Source organism: Hydra vulgaris, chromosome 05, assembly GCF_038396675.1.
Source record: "Hydra vulgaris chromosome 05, alternate assembly HydraT2T_AEP".
Classification (NCBI taxonomy): Eukaryota; Metazoa; Cnidaria; class Hydrozoa; order Anthoathecata; family Hydridae; genus Hydra; species Hydra vulgaris.
In genome coordinates this window covers 3840071-3864781 of record NC_088924.1, presented here as the reverse complement: position 1 = coordinate 3864781, position 24711 = coordinate 3840071, and the positions used below count along the sequence as shown (strand labels likewise).

At 28.1% G+C, this 24711-nt stretch overlaps 1 protein-coding gene and 1 long non-coding RNA gene across 2 annotated transcripts; both read right to left on the bottom strand.

Moving 5' to 3' along the window:
* Positions 1-9458: 9458 nt before the first annotated feature.
* Positions 9459-11902, bottom strand: LOC136080467 (uncharacterized). The gene is made up of 2 exons (XR_010638472.1): positions 9827-11902; positions 9459-9659 (listed from the first exon to the last, which is right to left on the bottom strand). It is a non-coding gene; the product is annotated as an uncharacterized LOC136080467 (long non-coding RNA).
* Positions 11903-14925: 3023 nt separating this feature from the next.
* Positions 14926-16709, bottom strand: LOC136080466 (uncharacterized). The gene is made up of 3 exons (XM_065797129.1): positions 16438-16709; positions 16065-16292; positions 14926-15985 (listed from the first exon to the last, which is right to left on the bottom strand). Exons 1-3 carry the CDS (start codon positions 16637-16639, stop codon positions 14985-14987), a joined length of 1431 nt encoding a protein of 476 aa, XP_065653201.1. The 5' UTR covers positions 16640-16709; the 3' UTR covers positions 14926-14984.
* Between the last annotated feature and the right edge of the window lie 8002 nt (positions 16710-24711).

The following is a 24711-nucleotide window of genomic DNA, read 5'->3' as shown; positions in this document are numbered from 1 at the left end:
AATATATTAGGTATTTTTTTTCTTTTTTGGTTGGGATGGAATAAAATGTAATTGGTTTTTTCTGTGTTTAAAGATAATTTATTAGATTTTAGCCAGATATTAGGTTTTTCAAGTTCGATATTCGTTGTTTCAAAGAGTTCTTCAATAGACTGAGATGAATAAAATAAATTAGTATCATCTGCAAACATTATTACATCAAGTTTGTTTAAGACTTTCGGAAGATAGTTAATGTATATTAAGAACAATAAGGGAGCTAGAATGGAACCTTGGGGAACGCCACATTTAATCTTAAGCAATTTTGAACAGATATTTTCATCAGTATTAACACATTGCTGTCTGTTTAGCAAAAAAATTTTAAACCAGAATAATGCAACATTTTTTACGCCATCTTTTTCCAATTTTTTGAGCACGATAGCATGATCAACAGTATCGAATGTTTTCGATAAATCTATAAAGATTCCTAAAACAAATTCTTTATTAACAAATGAGTAGTTGATGCTATTTACAAGATCTACGATTGCATGTTCGGTTGCATATTCCTTTTCAAAGCCGAATTGTTTTGTATTTAAGATCTTGTTGTTTGTTATATATTGGTATAATTTATTATAAATTATTCATTCGAGGAGTTTTGAGAATACAGGAAGAATTGAGATTGGTCTATAATTGTTTAGTAAGTATGGTTCTCCAGTTTTATATATTGGTACAATTTTTGCAGTTTTCAATTTCTCTGGAACGGTTCCTGTTGTAATTGAAGATTTAAATATTTCGAAGAGGGGTTTCTTTATTATCGGAAAGATACTCATTACAATAATGCTACAAATTTCATCAATTCCTGTTGCTTTGTTGATTTTTAAAGAGTTTTTTGCATTTTCGAGTTCTTCATAGCTTAATCCGTTGAAAGTTAGTTCGCTATTTAGATCAGTAAAATAATTTTTAAAGGAGTTATTTGCGGTTTGAATTTTAGACGCCATGTTAGGGCCAATATTTGCGAAGAAATTGTTGAATTGTTCGGCAATAGAGTTCTTATCGTTGTGTTCTATTTCATTCATAATAATTCTATCTGGTAAGCTGTTTGTTTTTATATACTTTTTTCCGATTATTTCTTTCATGATGTTCCATGTTTTTTTGGTATCTCCATTTGTTTTTTGAAGTAATTTAGAATAATAAACTTTTTTAGAATGTTTTCTGATTTTTTCGAAAAGATTTTTATATTGTTTATAAGTAGATAGGTTTTCTTCATTTTTGTTTTTCAAATATTTAACATATAGTCTTTGTTTAGTTTTTGAAGATTTTTTGATTCCGCTGGTGATCCATGGACATTATGCCACTTACACTTCATAAGGTTCTGGAACATGGATTTTTAATTGCTGAGCATTTGGATCTTTCCATTGGAGTGTATTTGGAGGAGGCTCAGGAAGCACAAAATAAGGCCATACGAAATGCAAGACTCAATCACACATGCAAAATATCTAGAATTAATGTGACGCAGAACCAATTCCATTATTTACCAATAAGAAGCGACCCTGTCATCTCTTCGATTGCTTTCATGAATCCCAAGATATTTTTTGGTCCTAACCTTGATCCTGACGTACAAGACCTCCTCAGAGGAGATGAATAGTTATTTTTTTCTAAATAAATGTTATCTTTTCAAATTTAAACTTTTTCATGTAAAAATTCACTTATCAGTATATATAATCAGGGATTACATATTAATGCTTAATAAATAAGGTAAATATTTTTTTTACTTAGAAAATATTTTTAGAATAATTTCTAGAATCTAAAAATTAAAAAAAATTGCATTGAAAATTCAAGGGAGGATGGGGAGGGAAGGGAGGGAAGGGGAGGGGTCTTCAACTTGGAAAGTTTTTAAATACCCACTTTTTAAGTTTGTTTTCGTATTGGAAGAATAATTTAATAAAAGCGTTTATTACTTTACAAAATTTTGAGTTTTGGCCGCTTTTTGACCATTTCGCATCACTGTGAGTCAGAGCGAAAAATTAAAAAGCGAGAAAACGTTAGAGAAAAATTTTTAGAGCGAAAGAACGTTAAACTTTAACGTTATAACTTAAAGCGATAAGTTTAAAAACGAAAACTGGGAAATCGAGTATCGTGATAAGTTCAACAACAACAACGTTATTATTGAGATAATTTTTTGTTATTTTATTATTATTTCAATATTATATTATAGATTATATGGCGTTTGGATTTGATTTTTTTTTAATTGTTTATATTTTTATTATAGTTAGTTATATTTTAAAATTATCTATTTATTTAGTATTCTAGCTGAGAGTAATAGTTACAGTGCGACAAAAAGGTATAAAATCTTCCATAAAAATTATTTTTGCATTACAAGTTATCTGATAAAAAATAGACTTTCATAATTTCTTATTAATATTATTTCATTTTAATTTTTGTTGTTGATATTTATACATTACATTTCAAGCAAAAGATGTTTTTTTGTTTAAATTAAAGTTATTCATAAAATCGAAAAGATGCAAATTAATAAAATGCTTTTATTTTGATTAGGTATGGTGAGTTAGACTGTTTACCCTTGATACTTTTAGAAATGATAAGATAGTTAAACCTCAAGAATTGATGTTTAAATTTTGAGTCATAAACTAAAAGCCAGGGCAAATATATATTAACGCAACATTTAAAATAGAGACAAATAAAGGTTAGTTTTTACTATAAATTATTATCTAGTAGATAATGATATTTTTTATCAAACTTTTATCAGTTTATGTTTATCAAGTTGATCACTTATGCTTATGATCTCTTATAAGAAATAATGTTCTTTTTTTAAATTATTTTCAAACTAATGTATGCACTGACTATTTTAGTCCTAAAGTTAATATTTTCTCTTGCTATTTGATATATTTGCGGATTAGTTGGGTTACATACTGTTCTTTCCTGATTTTTTACAAATATATTGTAGACGTATTTTTTTGAAGATCTATGTTTTTTTAAGGGTAGTTTTTGAACAAATGTTGATTGATCTTAGTGTTCTTAAGTAAATCTGCTTTATTTTGCGTTTAATTTTAAGATTCCTTACACTCAGCAATAATATGCTTTGAATACGCAATATAGTTCTTTGAGTCTTTTAATTAGGTGAATAAGCTAAAACTGCACACACAGACCAATAATGTCTGTGTTCATTTCTACATTTAACCTAATTTTTAAGTAAAGAATAAGGTTAAGAAACTATTTGATATTTTTAATTTATATGAGGTTTAATAAATTATTCTTGTTGAGAACGGAAGTATCACAACTAATTATATTGTATTAAAGCTTTAAAACTTATCAACCTTTTTTTAAATTAGCTTTATACAAAAAATAAAAAGACCATAGAAAAAAATAAAAGTGTTTACAACTCTTGAAATATAAATGCCAAATTGGTGGTGTGCAAAGACCTTTTGCTTATAACAACTGCGCAAATATTCATTCTTTGAATATATTGTCAACTTATGATATATTATTAAATTTATATGGATGCATTAATGCAATCAAATTGTTTAATATAACTTTGGTACCATATCATTTTTTGTTAGAATTAAAGAAACATAACTTTGATTAGAGCTAAAAGCATTTTTTTAATCAGAGCTATTTCTGATCAGAGCTAAAACGCCTACAAAAAACCTGAACATTTTTTTTTAGTGAGCAAATCCAAGTTTTGCTGTTATTGTAAAATCCAGACCCAATTTATTTAAAATAAGCCTTTATTGTGAATGATTAACTAAAAGTGAATGCAATTGAAAAACTTTATTAAAAAGCAGAAAACTTTATTTATGTTTTTTAGTCAAAAATAGATTTTTTTGAACAGCTTTATGGATTCATACTTTTTAATTTTTTTAAAAAAGCTACCAGTTACTGATAAGAAATTAATAGCATTAATAAGCACAGATCAGAAAATGACCTTTTAGGTTTAAAACCCTGCAGGTGGCACATTTTCAGAAAAGACATTTAAAGGGGGCGGACCTATAAAATTTTAATGTTCAAGTGAAGAAACTTCCAAAAACGCTGCAAACCTTAAATTTTTCACATACTTATACTAATATCAAAAAATGATATTTTGCCTTAAAAATATTTTAATTTTTAGAACAAAAAAGAAAAATTAATTTGCATCCTTTTACTATGACTGTTCCTAAGTGCTCCAAAAATTCTTATTCGACTAGTTTTTTTTCAACATTGGAAGTATTGTATTAGCTGGGATGTTTCGTATGTTATACTTTTTTTTGTAACAAAATTCTTTTTTTAGTAATAAAAAAATTACCAATAGAATAAACAAAGTAAATGATATTCCTAAAGAAGTAAAATTAAATTAAATTCATTTATAACACGCAGTAATTTATGTATTAAAATTATTATTATTATAAAAATTATTATTATTATTATTAAAAATTATTACTAATCTAGTTCAAAAACTATTTAACAATATACTGAACATCAAACAAATAAGATAATAAAGGTTATTACCATCTAATCTGTAGAAAAAATAATTAAATATTTGTGTTAAGTAATGCAAATAAAAACTTTAATATAACTACCTCACAAATAATTTATAAAATAATACTTAACAATAACAAACCTTTTAGTTAAACCATAAAAAGCAAATAAGTTTCTCACCATTTAATCATCACCACAGAAACTAGTTAAACTAATTAGCCGAGCTTTATAAGCTTTTTCATTTAAGCAGAACCTTTTCCACAATAATGACTGAATTTTCAATTTTACATGCCAACGATCCAAAAAACATTACACAGAATAATTTTTGAATTATTGGCATGTTTTTAAACTACAATAAAAACATAATGCTGAACTGCCTTCAAAAAATCCACACAGTTATTAATTAAATCGTATCCTTGAAGTGTTCTAAACAATAAAAAAAAATACAAAATAAGAATAAACTAGTCAAAAAAAAAATAACCTAACACTAATTCTTGTAAAATGAATTCTAAAAAAATTTTGAAACAAAAATATTGCTGAAATTTTTTTTTTGCTAAATCAAAACAACATCATAAAACAAAATTAGCCAAATAAAATACCTAAAAGGTGCAGCAACATATTACAAGTGTAACAACATTGATCAATGTAATGCCACAAAAAATTGTCACAATATTAGCATCTATAAGTAGGTACGTGAGTAAAAAATTTCAAATTGTTTGAATACTATAATGTTAAATATCATTAGAAAGAGGATTATTACAGTAATTTAAAGGTGAAAAAATCAAACAAAAGTTCAAAAGTTCAAAAAAAGTGGTTCAAAAGTTATGATGGTTTAAGTAGCGATTTTTCTATATATGGATTTGTTGAAGAAACTATGGTCAAAATAATGTTTTTCTTCACTTAAATTGTCATAACTTTGCCAATTCTTATCGAAATACAAATATCTTGGTGTCAAAAGATAGGTGTAAGAGTGGGCTACAACTTTATGTTAAACTCTAACTACCGGTGTATCAGATGGACAGAGAAGGCACCAAACCACCACCTCGCCCGTATAAAACTGAACACTTTTTTCAGAAAAAATTTTTTTTTTAAAGGTATAAGCAATATAAATACACAAAAAAGTTGTTTTAAATTTATAGTAAACCACCAAAATATACGAGAGGTGAATGTTAGCAATAGAAGTAGGTGTGGTGGCGATGGGTGTATCACACTTTAGGATCAAAAACGATTTGATTTTATAAATATTTATATCTTTACTAAAATGAGAAAAATTAGTACACAATATAAAACTATGCTATACAATCTTACGTATAAAAGTGGTGTTTCTATTACGAAGGGGCGTATGCCCACCACCTGCCTACCCCCCCCCCTCCCCACCTCTCCACCCAACCTAAAAAAAAAAAAATATTAAAAAATAAATTCATACCAGACAACCACCAAATATGGGAGGTGAATTTAAAACTCACAGTAGATATGTTGATGATGTTTTAGTACTATAATATCAAAAAATGTTTCAATTCTTGAAATATCTGATTAAATATTTAAAGTACAACAACAAAGAAGTAAAAAACATATTCCACTAGATTAAAAGATACATTAGTGGTGCATCCTTGGTCATAAGAGAGTGGAGTATAAGGGAGGGGGTATCCAAATATGTCATAAGAAAGGGGTATTCTAATGCCCCTTCCACTTCTAACCAAAAATTATTATTTAATTAGATATATATTACAAAAAAAATTATACAACTACTAATGTGGGGCTATAAGTCGATTGGCTGTAAAAAACATGTCATCTTTCTAACCAAGTATAGCAAAAACCTATAATAAAGTCTTTCATGTGATTATTACATTAACAGAAGTAAGGACCATACAGTATAGTTAACGAGCTAGCCATTTTTGGTTAACAAACAAATTTCCTGTTTCAAAATAAATAATAAATAAAATATTAAAAAAAAATAACAATAATATATAACTATTTTAAAGATAATATATTATATTTTTGTCTTGGCTTTTAGTGAATGATTAAAATAATTAATTCCAAAAATGAAACTATGTTTTAATCATTTTTAAGGATAAACACCACGTGAAGGTAAGCCAGAGCCGTCTATCAAAAAATTTAACAAGTCACAACACTTGCTGTATTATTTAGGCAAGTCACAACACTTGCTGTGTTATTTAGGCAAGTCACAACACTTGCTATGTAACTTAGGCAAGTCACAAAACTTGCTATATTATTTAGGCAAATCACAACACTTGCTATATAATTTATGCAAGTCACAACACTTGCATTATTATTTATGCAAGTCACAACATTTGCAATACATTTTTGGCAAGTCACAACACTTGCAGTGTTATTAAATTAATTAAATTGTAACTCACCGGAAACAACATCAGCAGCAAGCTGGATCTTTTTCATGCAATAGTCAACAGCTTCATTATCAGTTTCATCATACTAAAATACATTGATACTAAAAAATAAAAAATGCAATACACAACATAACTGTGCAATTATTTAATAATTGAAACCATACTTAAAATTATTTGTAATTAACAATATATATACATACATACATACAGTGGTGGCCAAAAGTCTTGGAGCAAAACATTTAACAACCAAAAAAATTTATTTTTGATCTAAAGTATAAATTTTGAAAGTTTGATGCTTTTGTTTTTACATAGCAATATGTTTATAGTTACATATTTGTATATTGCGCAATTTATTATCGTTTTTTATTATTCATAAGCAATTTATCAGCTATATTATGCCAGAACTTTCACCTGAAAAAAGAGGAATTATTGCTACATTATATGAACAAGGTTTAGTTCAAAGAGAAATATCTGAAAAGCTTGGTTGTTCATTATCAACTGTAAGTAGAACTTTAAAAAGGCATAAAGAAGAGCCCCAATTAAATTTTACTTCAAAGATGAGATCAGGCAGGCCCAGAGCAACCACCTCAAGAACTGACAAACTTATTGGCCGGATCAGCCATGCAAATCCACGGCTATCTGCACACGAGATTTCAAAAGAAATTTTTATTGAGAAAAAAGTAAGTGACCGAACCGTTAGAAGAAGGCTTTTGGTTGATTTCAAAATGAAGGCATGCAAGCAAGTAAAAGATTGAAAAACATTTTGTCAGCGCTACAAAAATTGGACTGGAGAAAATTGGCATGCAAGCCAGCAAAAAAACCTTTTTTCTGATGAATTATGTATTAAACAATTTAATGTTACAAACAACTTTGTAAGAAGACCAGAAAACTGTAGATATATGCCAAAATATACAGTTAGCAGTGTCAAGGCTCCTGTGTCTTGTATGGTTTGGGGTGCTATTTCTGCCAAAGGACGTGGGCCATTATGGATAATGCCCAAGAACACCACAATAAACAGCAAAGTCTATTTAGATGTTATGAAGGAGAAGTTGCCACCTTTCATGCAGATCTTGAACTGCACTTATTTCCAACAGGATGGTGCACCATGCCACACAGCCAAAATTGTAAAGAAGTGGTTTGCTGATGAAGGAATTTAAACTCCTGAAAATTGGCCTGGGTCATCACCAGATCTTAATGTTATTGAAAATTGTTGGTATATTATGAAAGTAAAAGTTGCTGCCAAAAAGCCTAGATCCTATAATGATTTAGTTGAAGCAGTCAATTCAGTATGGATCCATGAAATTACACCAGACTATTGTACAAAACTTGTTAACAGCATGCCAAAACGTATCCAAATGGTAATTGACAATAACTATGCTTCAATAAAATATTGAACTTTTATCATGTATGTGCATGTACCTATCGTCTTTAAAGTTGTTATAAACACTTATTTTATTTAAAAAAAATAAAAAAATTTACTAATAAATTGTTTTTCACACAAATATATTGATTTCATAACATAAAATATGATGTTCCAGGACTTTTGGCCACCACTGTATATATATAAACCTTACCAACAGTAACGGATGAAGATTATACTAAAAAATAAAAGACAATACACAAAACAACCTTACAATTATTTTATAATTAAAACTATACTGAAAAATAATAATATATAAAACTTGCCAACAGTAATGGACGATGATGATGCTAAAAAATAAAAAAACAATACACAACATAACCTCACGATTAAAATCATATTGAAAAGTAAGAATATAAAAACTTTACCAGCAGGAATAGACGACAGTGAATATGAATTAAATGGCATAATACAAGTCTCCTTCAATTAATATATATATATATATATATATATATATATATATATATATATATATATATATATATATATATATATATATAACAATTTTATATATATAAAAATTCTCTCACCAATTATCGAAGTAAGGGTTGCTAAAGATAAAGAAAATAAATTAAAATTGTTGGAATGTGAATGGAATATTTTTCAACTTTAAAATACACTTGTTTTAAGTTATAATATATATATAATGATTAGACCTCCTAGCCACGGTATTTTACTTTCATGGCTGGCTAAAAAAATTCTGACCGGCTAGCTGATGGCATGAGAGGCTAGCCTACATTTTTGTGGCTGGCTAGCCGCCTGATTTTTTTGCCTGCTTAGCTGGCTATTTACTTCAACACTGTGTTTCACCATCAGTAGGTTCATCATGAAGAATCCTGATGAACCTACTGATGGTGAAACACAGTGTTAAAGTAATCAAAAATTAGATAAGTGTTTTTACTAATTTAATTTATTATTGCTATGCAGATGTATATATATATATATATATATATATATATATATATATATATATATATATATATATATATATATATATATATACATATATATATATATATATATACATATATATACATATATATATATATATATATATATATATATATATATATATATATATATATATATATATATATATATATGTATATATATATATATATATATATATATATATATATATATATATATATATATATAATATATTTATAGTATAATAATGACATATATACAAGTATAATACTGACAGCATTAACCAAAACAAAACAAACTTTTGCATGTAATAAATATTCATAAATGAAATACAAAGTTAATCAAAATGAAATAAAAACATAAATAATGTCCTAATTCAAAAAATGCAAGACTTAGCTCATAGACCAGCATTTGGATAGTTATCGTGTATGAAACAAACTGCATTCATTTAAAATGGTGCCAAGGAGGATCTCTTTCCATTCAAAATTAAACCAGTCGTGCTAAAAAGGCATTCAACAGGTACACTGCCAATGCTCAATGCAAGATAAACTTGAAACAATAGAAACTATGTAAAATAAGCAACATTAAACTTCAGTAAAAAATTAATGTTTGCTGTTATTTTTGTCACTAGTATTAGTTTAATGTCAAAAATAAAATTATCTTCTACCTTGGCTATGGATGCTAGAATAGGGAACTTTTCTGCATTATTTTTCCAAAACAGCAAGGCTGGTGATTGATTATCACAAATGCTAAGATAAAGATTTATTTCAGCTTGCAACCCATTGCTATTCTCTAATATTGCTCCAGAGTTTAGTGAAGATTTTGCAGTTTCCTGTAATAAAGTCAGTCTAAGTTTTTTAAAATCCTGAGCTGCATTTGAGCTTTTACTATTTTGATTATTGTCAATGTATGACGCAGAGAAGTTAATCTTTTTATTGGTTCCTATTTGTGGTAAAATGTTTGAACCAAATAAAGAAGTTTTTATTTTGTCATAGCTGTTTTTTAACAAAATTTCACATTTTTCCTTCGTTAAAACAACATCAACAAATTGCTGGATCAAAACAACACGCTAATTCAACTAAATTAGCAACAACTAACCATTTCTCAATGCATTTTCTAACTAACTTTTTATATTGTTTTATCGCAGAAGAATCTGTGACTTGAACAATGCAAAAATTTTTAATTTTAGTTACCATGAGTGGAAGGCAAGACAAATTTGGTGTTCTCTCGCTAACAAGTAGAGTCAGTTCTCGAAATGGAGATAAAAAATTGCGCAGTTCTTGCAGAAGTTCTAACTCTTCAGGAAGAAAACATAAATCATACTTTCCAATTTTTTTTAACACTGTATCAACATGAGTTTTTAGGTCTGAGATAGATTCAATCATTTCCAAGGTACTATTCCATCTTGTTGGGACACTATTTTTTAAAGAACTGTGCTCATGACTTTTTATGACATCATTTTTAGCTCAAAATCTCAAAATCATTTTTAGCTCAAAATGTCAAAATCTAGAAGTGAATACTCTTCAGAATACTCTTTAAGTGAACTCTCATCAGCTTGACTAACAGATTTAGTTAGCTGTGTTTGTGGAAGAATGCTTACATTTTCAGTTTCAATTTCAAAATCCAGAATTGGATCCTCTTCATCAGCTGTTAGCTCGTCAACATGAGTTGTAATTCTTTTGAACAACTCCTCGTCTTTCACAGTTTCAATTTCATTCGATAGCATATATCCCTTAAAATGTAAAGCTTTTATTACTTCTTTGCATTTCCTTACTAGTAAAGTTAATGCTGAAATTTTTTTTAAGCCATCCGAGGTTAAAAGCAGATGAATTCCATGTGCGGTGTATGTTATATGTTCATGGCCTAATAGCTTTGATAATTTTTTCATATTACCTGCACCATCAGTTGTGTTAAATAATAAAAAATGCTTATCTTGAGGTAAAAAATTCTTTTAAAACAGTTTTAACAAATCGATAAAGTTGCTCAGAAGTGTGCAACTCCACTGGCTGAACAGCCAATCATGCACAACACTTAAACGAATTCCAAAATAAGGTAAACGATTACGCTTGTCAGTCCAACCATCCGTCATCAAAGTTCCACTTACACATGATTGTAGAACTTCTGAGACTCTTTGTTTAACAGAAGTATAAACATTTTTTAGGGCAGATCCAGATATACAGTCAGATGATGGGGGCTGAAACGCTGTATTTTTTGAACAAAAACTTTTAAACCCAGATCTTTCAACTGAACTAAATGGTTTAAGATCTAAACATATTAACAGACAAAGATCTCTGTTGAATTCAAATTGACTTTGTGCTGGTTTATTGTTTTGTACAGTGCGGACCCAATTAGTAATTTTAGAACTAACTGGTTGCTCAAAAGTCTTTCCATGTTTAAAAACAGCATGGTTTAGATGGTTACCAGAAGATGTCATTGTTGAAGTAACATATACCTTTGATAATCGACCTTCATCGACACGTGATTGCTTTTCGAAACAGTATCTGCAGTACAACTGATTATTAAATAAATAATTTTGATTAATTTGGTTTCTTGAATCTTTCAAGATTAGTTGACCCATGAAGTCCCATGCTTTGGATGTAGCAGCCCTAGATTTGCTGTTGGACACAGGAATCCATCTCAGATCCTTGAGCAAGCAAATTGTTCCAGTTTTTTTTTTCAATGGAAACAAATTTATTTAATCGTTCACGAACTGTATATAAATATATATATATTAGGTACGTGTAAATCGCGATTTACGGAACCGATTTTTATGCTAAAATTTTGGTTCTCGTTTTTTTAACTCTTTTTTAGGCAGCGTGAGGCAGACGTAGTTTTGTGGAGTTTTTTTCTAGAAACATATATACACATAGATACTTTTTGGAAAGAAGAAAAGCTAATCTTGATTTTTTAAAAACTTTTATTACGGTTACTAAAGTTTTTTATGTGATATTTTGCTCTTGAATATTAGGTTGATGTTCTCTTATGAATTTGTGGTCGAAGAAATGTAGAGTCCGCTTTTTTTATTATTAAAATAGTTTATTTCATGCATTTTCTATGCACATGCCAAATTTCAGCTAAAAATAATTATAAGCAATTAGTTTAATTAGTGTTATACCAAGTGTACCACTTTTTTCAGGTAGCCTTAGGCAAACGGTTTTTTGAGGTGGTTTTCTTTAGAAACATACATAAACCTTGACAACTTTTGAAAAGAAGAAAGGTTTGGCTTAATTTTTATATAACTATTATGTATCGCTACCATACTTTTATATGGAGTATTTTGCTGAGAATTTTGCATGAAAATTTGGTTGATGTTGTCACGTGGATTTGTAGTCGAAGAATTATAGAGTCCGCTTTTTTTATTGGTAAAATAGTTTGCTTCATGCATTTTCTATAAACATGCCAAATTTCAACGAAAAATAATTATAAGCAATTAGTCTAACTGGTGTTGGACTTAAGGTACCTTATTTCGGTTTTTCTGTTGTTGTTGTTTTTTTGGTAAGCGAAATCCGGGTGGGGCCGAAATCCAGATAAGGGGGCGATTCAAATAAAAATCTTATTTTGAATTATTTTGATTTATATTATTAGATTTAATTTAATATAGACAATATTAACAAAAATGTTCTTGCTGCACTAACAGATAGTAAGTTCAATTTTTTTTATTCATAATAATAGTATTAATGACTATTTTCAAATCCATAAATAATGATTAATGTAAAACCTTAATTAATTTTTATTTAACATATAAAAAAAGATTAATGTTTCAGTAGCAAAAGTTTTAATATTTTAAAAACACTAACATTTAATATTTTAAAAACACTAAGAAGTTTTTTGTTAAGATTAAACTAATGAAGTATGTAATATACTTATTTATATGCGGTTTATTATAAAACATATCATTGTTATTGTCTTTTATAATGTATGGATTATATACTTCTTTATGATAAAATTTATCTGTGATAAAGTTTATCTGTGATGAGGTTTATCTGTAACTTCTTTATGATAAAGTCTATCAGATAAAGTTTATCAGATAAAGTTTATCTGTGTATTAGTGTTTAAATCATTATACAAGCATGTCTAATATTTATTTCTTGTTTAGATCCTACCCAGCTTTTTGCAGATTTTTTAAGATTTCGTAAGTATAAGCCACATAAATTTTGGGTTTATTCATTACAAAAATATTTACATAATCACAAAGAGAAAATAGTAAACAATAAGTAAATGTTAATAAACATTTATAATATCTTCCTATATATAGAAACACTTAAAAAACATAAGGTAATGTTTTTTACTTATTGTATAGATGAATTTCAAAGTGACGTAGCGCGTTTAAATTTTTTCGGACGCGAAGGACACTGGCAGGATAGAAAAAAAAACACGCAAGAGAAAATGTGGAGTGAATCTGAATACTTTTAGAATTCATGCAACAAGCTTATTCTAAAACGTTAGAATAAGCTTGTTGCATGTGCACAGCTTGGTATAAATAAAATATCTTGCACAAGCAAATTGTGCAGTTGGAAAAAATCGCGTAAATCAGCAACGCCAGCTACACTTAAAAAAATCAATTTTTCCCGACCAAAGAAGCATGAAACTCTTCCAAATATTAGTGACAATGAAAACTCACAGGATGAAAGACCTTACAGCTTTAAGGATCCTATACCAACTTCAGATAGTAAAAAAAAAAAGTTGTTAGAACTCAAAAAATTGTATAAGAATGCTGCTATTCTTCAGTCTGTAGACATTAAAAATGAAAGCAAAGAACATTGTAGTGATACAGATACTGCAGAAGAGGATGACAGTTACAATGAATATAATTTGTCGGAACCACTTACTTCACTATATTTGCCTGCAGCAATTAATTTTGAATATTTCCCCTTAACAAAATATTGCGCGGAATCATACGAGGAGTACAAAATCACTCAGAGTTTTAACATATACAGCAATTTACTTCAAGTTACAAAGATTCAAAGCGCTAGCAGAATCTGGAAGTTGCACAGGGCAGGTAGAATAACCGCATCGTTATCGAAAATTGCTTATAACATAAACGTTGATAAATACCCTAAGTCGTTTATAAACACAGTGATGCAATACAGTGCAGAAATCATTACAAAACCTACGAGTTATGATAAAAAAATGGAGACTAAAGCCATAAATTCTCACAAGCAACTAGTCGCGAAAACGCATACAAATATAGTTGTTACAGAAACTGGATTGCATGTTCTTCACAAAAATCCATGCCTTGGTGCTTCACCTGATAGTATGGTGTGTTTGATTGTCATGGTTCAGGGGTAGTGGAAATTAAGTGCCCATATAAATATAGAAAAGGGTTAGAAAATTGGAAAACTGATACGGATTTTCCTGTAAATTTTGACAATACAGTAAAGAAAACACACCGGTATTACTTTCAAGTGCAGCAAGAAATGTATGTTACTAATACTACATACTGCCATTTTTACATTTGGACCGAAGGTAAAAATGAAAACGATACAATGTTAATTAATGTTCCAATTGATAAGGTTTTTTGTGAAAAACTGGAAACAAAGTTGACAACAATATTTTTAAAATTCTTACTACCTGAAATAGTGTCTAGAAAAAATGATCCAAATAACCTTTTGACCGATCAAACATACTGCATTTGCAAACGCCCAATTTTTACCCCAATGATTGGATGCGATGGAAAAAACTGCAAAATAGGATGGTTTTATTACAGTTGTATTGAAATAAAAAATGCCCCTAAAGGTAAATGGTTCTGCAAGGAATGCATACAAATAAACTGAAGGATATATTATATTTATAAAATTTTTTTAAGAAAAAAAGGTTTTTCACTCCTATGAGCTTGGAGGAACAACACTACTGTTAATATTTACTAATGATGTTATCATTACCATTACATTGTCAAGTAAATCAACTTGAGTTATTGGGATAATGCTCTGAAGAATTCGAAATTTTCTTAACCGTCCAATTACCCTTTCAACATGAATTCTTACATGTGCAATTTGACGTGATTCATCGACTTCAGCAGAAGACATTTGCTTTTTTCCTTTGGTGAATTTTGGTAATTTTAAAATCCCTCCCTGTGTAGCAAATTCTTCAACAAGGGTAAATCCTCTATCAGCAAGTACACAATCTCTATGGGTTATTTTTTCTAAAAATCCGGATTTAATTGTAATTTCTTTATCTGACACTCTGCCACCCCATCCAGGTGATAAAAAACTTACAGCACCTGATGGAGTTATACCAATGAGATATTTAATAGTGTTGTTGTTTTTATAATTTGACCAAGTTTGGCCTCGAGCATGAAGACTAAAAGGTCTTTCAATAAATATTTCCATACAATCAATTATTGCAACACAATTATAAAACTTTTTGCAAAAACTTGTTGGCAAATTTCTTCTCAAAACATGCTTTTCTGGCCAAACAATTAAAAACTTTACATTTTCAGCAATAATTGGAAGCCAAGTTCTATATATTCTAGTAACTGTTGACTCAGAAAACCCAAATCTAAAGCTCAAGTCTTTATTTAAAAATCCAAGTTTGATTTTCATTAATATTAACAATAAATGGTCTTCCATTGGTATATTTGTCATTAGTTTTACAAAATCATTAAATAATGATAAATACCACAAAAATAAATTTGCATTTGGCAAACCAGTATAAAAAGATAAAAGTGAATTATCATCTTTTAGTTTTTCAAATGAAATATACTGAGAAACATATGCTGATGTTATGGCTTTGTTTAAGGTAATCTTTAATTCAACATTGTTTATACTCAAAGTTTTGACTTTGGAATGTAGCTCAGCAACAAAATTAACATCATCAGTCTGAGATTCTAAAAAAATAAACATGTAACCATTTATTTTATCAAAGAACGCAAGTAACTTCTTAAAATTAAATTACAACTTATTTACCTTGATTTAATTTGAAAGGGTCAACAGATGTTACTGCATCCATGTTAACTGACATCTGTTCATTTTCAGCTCTTGTTTGAGATAAATTATCTTCAGTACTTTTTTTTGTTCTTTTACAGCTTCTTTCAAATCTTTCAATACTTTGATGTTTTTTTGAAAAAGATTGCTGTCTGTATAAAAAAACAGATGGAACATAATCAGGACTATTAGGATTGTCCGATTTTTTTCCTAAATAGAGAAAATAAAAATGCAAACTTCTTTTGTTTTATCAAAATAAAAGAAGTTATGTTAAATTAAATACAAACATTGTTTGAAACAAAGATAATAATAACATTGTAAAAACTTCTAGTTATCAAAAAAATTATTTAATTACCTGAAATAAAATGTTTACTACATAATCTTGCGTTGTCAATCATACTTGTTGACCAGTTTTCACGTTTTAAAGCTTGCAACCACAAAACTCTTCTGTTATTTGATTCTTCTGTATTTCCAAAAAGAATTCGGTAAAAACTCAAGCTTTTATCGCCTTTTATCCTTTTTTTCATACACCCTACAGCACAACAACTGTCAGGCATTATATTTTAGGAGTTTTTAAAAAACTTTAATCTTATTAAGTTACAATGCAGATTATTTACATAAATATTTGTTCAATAAACGTTCACTGTTTGCAAATCGGTTTTTGAATTCCTGCCACCTAGTGCGCATGCGACGGAAATGTAAACATTCATCTAATTCATTCTATACTATCTTTCATCTATACTATCTTTATCTGTGTTTGTTGTTTGTTAATAAGTTTGTTGTTTGTTAATAAGTTTTTTTTTTTTTTTTTTAGATTATTCACCTCCCCAAGGCCCGAGGGGGGCCACTACAGTCGAGGATGCTACTCATTTTTTTGTGTTTTTATTTTTTAGTTGTTATTCGTGGTGCAACCCTCTCTCAACTCTTTAACTCCGAAACACAAACCTTGCCGAGCAAGGCCGCTGCGCGGAGAAACTAAGTTTATAACCATGTTGCTTATAAATATATTATCTTTATATTTTTTATAGTTATATTTTCATTGTTTATTTTCATTTTGTTAGTATAGTTGTTGCACCTCAATTTTAATTAATTTCAAATGATATTGTGTACAATTTTTAATTTAATTTTAGTCGAATCTACACAGCCTACCACTGGTAAGATTGTATAATTTTGTATATGTTAATGACCAATTTCAAAGTCATTATTTGCAATATCTATTTTTTATTACATATATATATATATATATATATATATATATATATATATATATATATATATATATATATATATATATATATATATATATATATATATATATATATATATATATAAATACAAGCAATAATGATAATTCGGACCTTTAGAATGATTGTTTCTTTTCATTTTAAAGTTTAAATTGCGCACAACTTTTCTTTTTTTTTTATGGATAAACATTGACTGTTTTCGGACTGCAAGAGACTTTATTTATAGCGCGAAAATTAAGGTATTCGAACATACGGTATATTAACACGAGACTCATGGAATTCCACGGTTAAACCTAAAAACAATATTACGAAGCGATTGGTGATAGGTGATATGATAGAATTAAAAAAAAAATTGGACATAAACTTATTTAAAGATTTAAATCAATTAACTAACTATGATTTTAACGGCTGGCTATGGTGACTTATTTTCATGGCTGGCGAAGGCATTTTTCACAGCTGGCTAAAAATAAAGCAGTGCTTGGCGACGGCTAGCGGCTAATGGCGGCGGCTTGCGGGTCTAATAATGATGTATTAACAAAGTATACATTTAAAAATATTGAAACCTACAAAACTTACATAATTGTTTGCCACATTCACCTAAATACCAATTTTAAATTAAAACGTTTACTTGAAGTTTATATTTGTAATGATGTATCAATTAGTTATATGTTGAAAAATATAGAAATCTATGAAACTTACGTATCTGCTGGCCGTACTCACCTAATTACCAATTTTACATCAAAACGTTTATTCAAAGCTAACAAGTAATACTAACACAGCATAACGGGTGATGCGGAAGTTATCGGACAAAATGAAAACGTCAATAACTTATTTATAAATAAAAAAACAAACTACTATTATATTTTTTTTAAATAAAGCATTTATCTTTTAATAAAAATATATTATTTTTTATATGAAAAAACACCACCATCTGCAATTGATCTCAATTTTGCTCTGACGCCTTTCATATGCGACTGTAAAAAGTTTAAATCAATTTCTTGTAGTTTTAGTTTAATGCGATCAATCATAACTTGCTCTGTTGAAGCTTGCCAACCTCCCTCGTAAACCTTTTGTGCCAAATGTCCAAAAATTTTCAATTGGTCGTGCTTGAGGCACATTTGGGGGATTGGATTCTTTATCAACGTAATAGACATATTGGTCCATCCAATTTAGAGAATCTTTAGAATAATGAGAACTTGCTAAATCTGGCCAAAATAAATAGTCAAAGTTTCCATGATACTTGAAAATAAATGGAAGAAGTCGTTTTTCTAAACATTCATTAATATAGATTGATGAATTGATCACTACAGTCTTGGAAGTGCGAAACAATGGCTCGGACATACCACGGTCAGATATGGCTATCCACATTAATAATTTTTTTGGAAATTTCTCTTTTCCTATAAAATGAACACTTTCTGGGCATGTCTTTTTGTTGTTTGTGTAGTATCCAGAATTTCCAGGCATGTTGTCCCCTGCAAAACAAAAGAATTTTTCGTCATTGATGACTAGAAGCGATTTTGTGTTATAGAGTTGGTTAACTAGTTTCCTGCTTCTTTTCTTTGCCTTTATTTGTTGTTCTATAGTGTATTTTGGAGTCTTTTCACGTTTTCTATATTTAATATTCATTTTTTTTAACTGACAACCAATTGTCGATTGATTTACACCGAATTTAATACCTATTTTTCTCTGACTGACCCCTTTTCGATTGTTGACAAGTCTCGTTAATTGGGCTTTATTTTCTCTAGTCCAGGATGTCGGACGGCCAGGGTGCTTTCTATCAAAAAATGATTGAACAGTTTCAAGTCTTTTTAGGTTATCTTATATTGTACTTCGAGCAAATCCTTCCTTTTCAAAATGATTTACGATTTTTTTTTTTTTTTATATTAGGTTTATTTACAAAAAATATTTTTAGTCGCTTTCGAAAAGATTCTCGTTCAGCTGCATTTAACCTCATTTTAAATAATTGTGTTTCAAATAATAAAGTTTATATTTTATAGAACATTTATGCCTACGTATAAAACCACAAAAACTAATTATTATGCTCAAATAATGAAATTAGGATTTGTCCGATAAGTTCTGCATCACCCGTTACAAATACTTTTAAATGATATAGTAACTAAAACAATTTAAACTAAACTTACTGATTGTTTGTTCTAATTTGTCTACAGAAAAAAAAAGTGACTTAATAAAATGTAAGAACTAGGTATACAAAAATACAACTAACAACAATCTACATAGACATAATAAAGAACTGTATTTGAAAACTAATAGTAAATGTCTAAATAATAAATTAATTCATATAATAGAGATATAACTGACTGATCCTCTCTAAAGCAAGTTCATCTAAACAAATTAAATTAACTTTATTTTTACAAAGTAATATAAAAATTTGCATATAGTAAGTCATTTGTGTGTATGTATATATATATATATATATATATATATATATATATATATATATATATATATATATATATATATATATATATATATATATATATATATATATATATATATATATGTATTAGTCCTTTTTGACACAGGCTCTGAGCTATTATTCATTTCTCTAAAATGTCTGATAAAAAAATTAATTATAACGCAAATATTAAAAATTCACTTCATTTTGCAGATTACTCACCAATAAATCTAACTGGCACATAAAATAGAACCAATATGATGGCACATAAAATAGAACCACTGTTACTTCGCTAAATTTTTTGTGTGAAGACAACTAGTTTCACCTCTTATCGTTGGTATAAACACCCAACTTTTACACTTTATTTTGGAGCAAAATTCTAAACAATTTAATTTCACCTTACTCTATCTTCTATAAAATATAAACTTCATGAAATTAATTCTGAAATTAACTTTTCTTAACTCACTTCAATTGTAACACCTTTAAAATGAGACAATCCAAATGCAATCTTTATTAATAATTATCCCTCTCCTAAATGATACTTTTACTTAGATTTGTCAAAGACCCTGGAGAGTTCGATGCTTTTAATCGATTTCTCTAAGTTAGAGTAAGAGATTTAGAGTCTAACTTTATAAAAATACCTACTCTTCTGTCTCCTTATTCTTGTCCTAAAATATATGCCCTTTGAAAATTAGCAATTTTAATATAAATAGTCAATTACGTTTTCCTTTTAAATATTAACCCATAAATAAAAATGATGAGATTACCAATGTTACCAAAATTTTTTTCTCGCTTAACCCATTTCTCCGCTTTTAACTTTTTCGCTTTCCCGGCCTTCGCTTTTAAAATTTTCGCTCTTAAAATTTCGCAATAACGACACCGAACTATATAAACTCAATGATATATTATTATACAATGATATATTATTATACAATGATATATTATATAATGAAATGTCTAACTTCGATCCGAGAAGTGAAGCCGCTTTTTGCCTTTTTTACAAATGGTGGATTAAATTTGTAAACAAATATTTTTAACTTTTCTTTTAAATTAAGTAAATATATTTTAAATTTAAATACTATTTATGTAAAAGTGTTAAACGGAAATTAGAATACTTGTAAAATAATAATTTATGATTCAGTAATTTATTTTCGATTAAAAAGAGTTAAAGTTTTGAATAATCAAAGTAAGACGACAAACGCTTTTGAAGCATTTTAATGAATTAAAATACTTTTTAATAAACATAGACTCATAAAAAAACTTTTATAAGTATTTTATAATTATTAAAACGTGTTTTTGAATTATCTTTAATTTATTGGGAGCTTTTGACTTGCATTTTTAACTTTTATTTCACACTTCGACTTCAGCTTTTGACTATTTTACCAATGTTATAAATAAAATTTTACTACTTTACTATAGTTATAAATAAAAAAAAGCGGTTTCATTTTTTGTCCTATAAAATCCCGCTAGTTCAACATCTAGTTTATATAATATATTATTGATATTATATAAACTAAATGTCTAACTTACGGGACGAAAAATGAAGCCACTTTTTTTTGTTTATAAATATAGTTCATTTGTAAAAAGGGCAAAAGCAGAAGATGTGTGAAGAGTTAAAGATGCAAGTTTAGAGCATCAAAAAATCCCAATAAGTTAAAGATTATTCAAAAACACATTTTAATAATTATGAAATACTTATAAAAAAATTTTCATGACCCTAGGTTTGTTTAAAAGTATTATAGACCATAAAAATACTTCAAAAGCTTGTTTCGTTTCACTTTTCTATTCAAAACTTTAATCCCTTTCTAATCGAAAATGAATTCAGGAAACATAAATTATTATTTTTCGAGTATTCTACTTTCCTCTTAACACTTTTACATAAATAATATTTATATTTAAAATATATTTACTTCATTTGAGAAAAGAAAAGTTAAATAATATTTGTTTACAAATCTAATCCGCTTTTTGATCGAAGTTAGACATCAAGTTTATATAATATATCATTGGTAGGGGCTTATTATCATTATTGTTATTATTGTTATTATTATTATTAATTTATTTCAGATCGATCCGAATAATATCTGATTTATTTCATATATAATATCTAATAATATCTAATTTATTTTGAATATGTTAAGTAAATAAATCAGATATTATTTAGTAAATAAATTTTATTAAATATTATTTCAGAATAATTTATTTCAAATCGATCTAAATAATATACATATGATCGATCACAATCGATATTTTTTAATATTACTATTAATATTAATTTATTTCAGACAGAGATAGTTCTACGAATAAAATGAGGGGTAGGGGTAACCCCTTTAAAAGTACCGACTGGCTTCTTAAAAAAATAATAAAAATAAGAAATCCTCAAAACTTAAATTTACTCGACTAAAATTTACCCAACTGAATTGCGTCAATTGCCTAAATAATCAATTAAATTTGTAAAAAAAAACCCGACTATAACTTGAAAATTACCTTCTTTAGGGTAATTTTCAAGTTATAGCTGGGTTTTTTTAACCCCCACCCCCTAAAGTCCCCTTTGATTTTAGATCACATATACACATAAGCTTCTAAACATTTTTGGAGCTTCTAGATACCAAATATCAGGAAAAATGAATCGTTTTGTGACTTTCAAATCTACAGTTCTTACTTATTATTATTAATTTATTTCAGATCACATAAATCACATATAAAGAACAAGTAAAACAAACTAACATATTGTCATGTATTAGGATTAAAGTTCTAAACTAAGAGTAGCGCTTCCAGAGCGCAACAAAAAACATTTGATTTTTGACAAAAAACACGTAATTTTCATGAGCTTTACTCTCTTATATCTTTTTTTAAAGCTTAAACCTTGAGTCTGTTGCATTATTTAGTTTGACTTTAACTTCTTCGAACCATGTATAGAAAGTACTATGTTTAATATGGCTTCTTTTTTATACTGTTCTTGTCTTAAGGCTACAATTATTAAAAAAGCTTGCCGCGGACACGTTTTTTTAAAAGTAGTTTTTGAAGGTAAGATTTCCTAAGTACCAAAATACATCATACTTGTTTGAAAATTTTCATATAGAAGAATAAAAGGATAAGGAATCTAATGGAATGGGGAAGTTTCTTAACATTTATACGTAGTTTCTCAGTTCTCAGCGTTTAAAAACTTTAAGAACTAAAAAGGTTCCCTGTCAAAAAAGCAAGTACAGCCTTTCCTCTATTCAAATCAAGTATTTATTCATGTTTTCTTGAAGAAAAGGTACTTAGGAATTTTGTTCAGAAATTATGCATATAATTTTTTTTTTTTGCCTTTGCGTATCGTTTGTTTTGATTTGATTTTTGCGCTTGATTTTTTATGTGTTTTTAATTCTATTTCGGTGCCAAATTTTCCATACTTGAGTACAGTTTTCCATCTTAAGTACAATTGTACTTAAGTATGGAAAAGTTAGCACTGAAATAAAATTTTAGATAAATGTCAAAAAACCATCAATTTTTCCAGCACAAAAAATGCAATAACTTTGGATCCAATTAAATTCTAAAGTTGAAAGACCTCTCTTTTTTTGAATTTTTTTTTTAACTCTATACAGCTATGTTAATCATATATAAATATATTGACAAAAAAATCCTCTGGAATGGCTACCAAGAATTTAAATTCAGGAAAAAAGTGTCAAATTTTGGTAAACCAAGTTAAAAAAACATAGTTGTAGCGCTATCTTGACGCTTATAACGAAAAAACTTTTTTTACAAATTTTGCATAAGCATCTTTGAGTCTCTTTAACACAAAAACCTTTGTCACAGAGCTCTTTAACACAGTGGTGTTAAACCTTTGCCACAGAGCTCTTTAACACAGTGGTGTTAAACCTTTGCCACAGAGCTCTTTAACACAGTGGTGTTAAACCTTTGCCACAGAGCTCTTTAACACAGTGGTGTTAAACCTTTGCCACAGAGCTCTTTAACACAGTGGTGTTAAACCTTTGCCACAGAGCTCTTTAACACAGTGGTGTTAAACCTTTGCCACAGAGCTCTTTAACACAGTGGTGTTAAACCTTTGCCACAGAGCTATTTGTAATGTGGAGATGATTTATTGCTTGGCATTGACAGAAAATTCAATTGGGTCTGAGCAGGCTAATAAAACTCAATATCTTAAAATACTATGATATTGTCGACAATATTGTGGTTGTTTGCTGTGACACAACTGCATTCAACACTGGAAAAGTGAACTAACTGATGCCAAGACTCAAAGAAGAAAAATTTATGTGCGCTTAAAGAAAAACTGGTCAAAAAATATTGATAAGATTGATACCTCATCAAATAGTTTGGCTAGGTTTAACTGGACTTCTTTTGAGGTTAGATCACCTATCTACAATATAGCCAAAGCAGCATTAAAGTTGGGGAGATTGCACAAAATAAAAAAAATTTTAAGAGAAAAGACTGCAAACATCTTAGTCAACTTTATGTTTACTACCTTGGTGGACATGATTCTGCTATAAAATTTCATCAGCCAGGAGCTCACCTTGAAACAAGGTTTATGGCAATACTTCAAATTCATTTATGAAACAAAGAATGTATTGTAACTAAGAATGTATGTAACTAAAGAATTAAAATCTTTTTAAATCATATGTGTATCAAATTGATTAAAGTTTTATAAATAACAAATAGCAAATAATTAAACAAATGATTAATAAAACAAAAATAATGAGTAAAAGATGACTGCTTTATCAAATTAAAAAAATCTTAAGACTAATAAATTATTAATAAATATATTATAATTATAATAAATAAATTATTAAAATTAAGACAAATAAATTTTTATTGCAGGTACATTTAAAATAACAAAAACAAATTGACAAATTTCAAAATTTTCTTGTTTTAGCACAGGTTTATTTGCTTTCATTAGAAATAACAAAAGACATCTCAAGCATCATAAATTAAACGAAGAAGAAGATGGTTCATACAGCTTCTTTATTTACAT

What these genes read in the sequence shown, in the direction of transcription:
- LOC136080466 (XM_065797129.1), bottom strand. Translation starts at nt 16,639, where the DNA reads ATGCCTGACAGTTGTTGTGCTGTAGGGTGTATGAAAAAAAGGATAAAA. An exon ending in TAGTAAACATTTTATTTCAG is followed by an intron (nt 16,293 to 16,437) that starts GTAATTAAATAA and finishes TTCTCTATTTAG; the next exon opens with GAAAAAAATCGGACAATCCT. An exon ending in CCCTTTCAAATTAAATCAAG is followed by an intron (nt 15,986 to 16,064) that starts GTAAATAAGTTG and finishes TTATTTTTTTAG; the next exon opens with AATCTCAGACTGATGATGTT.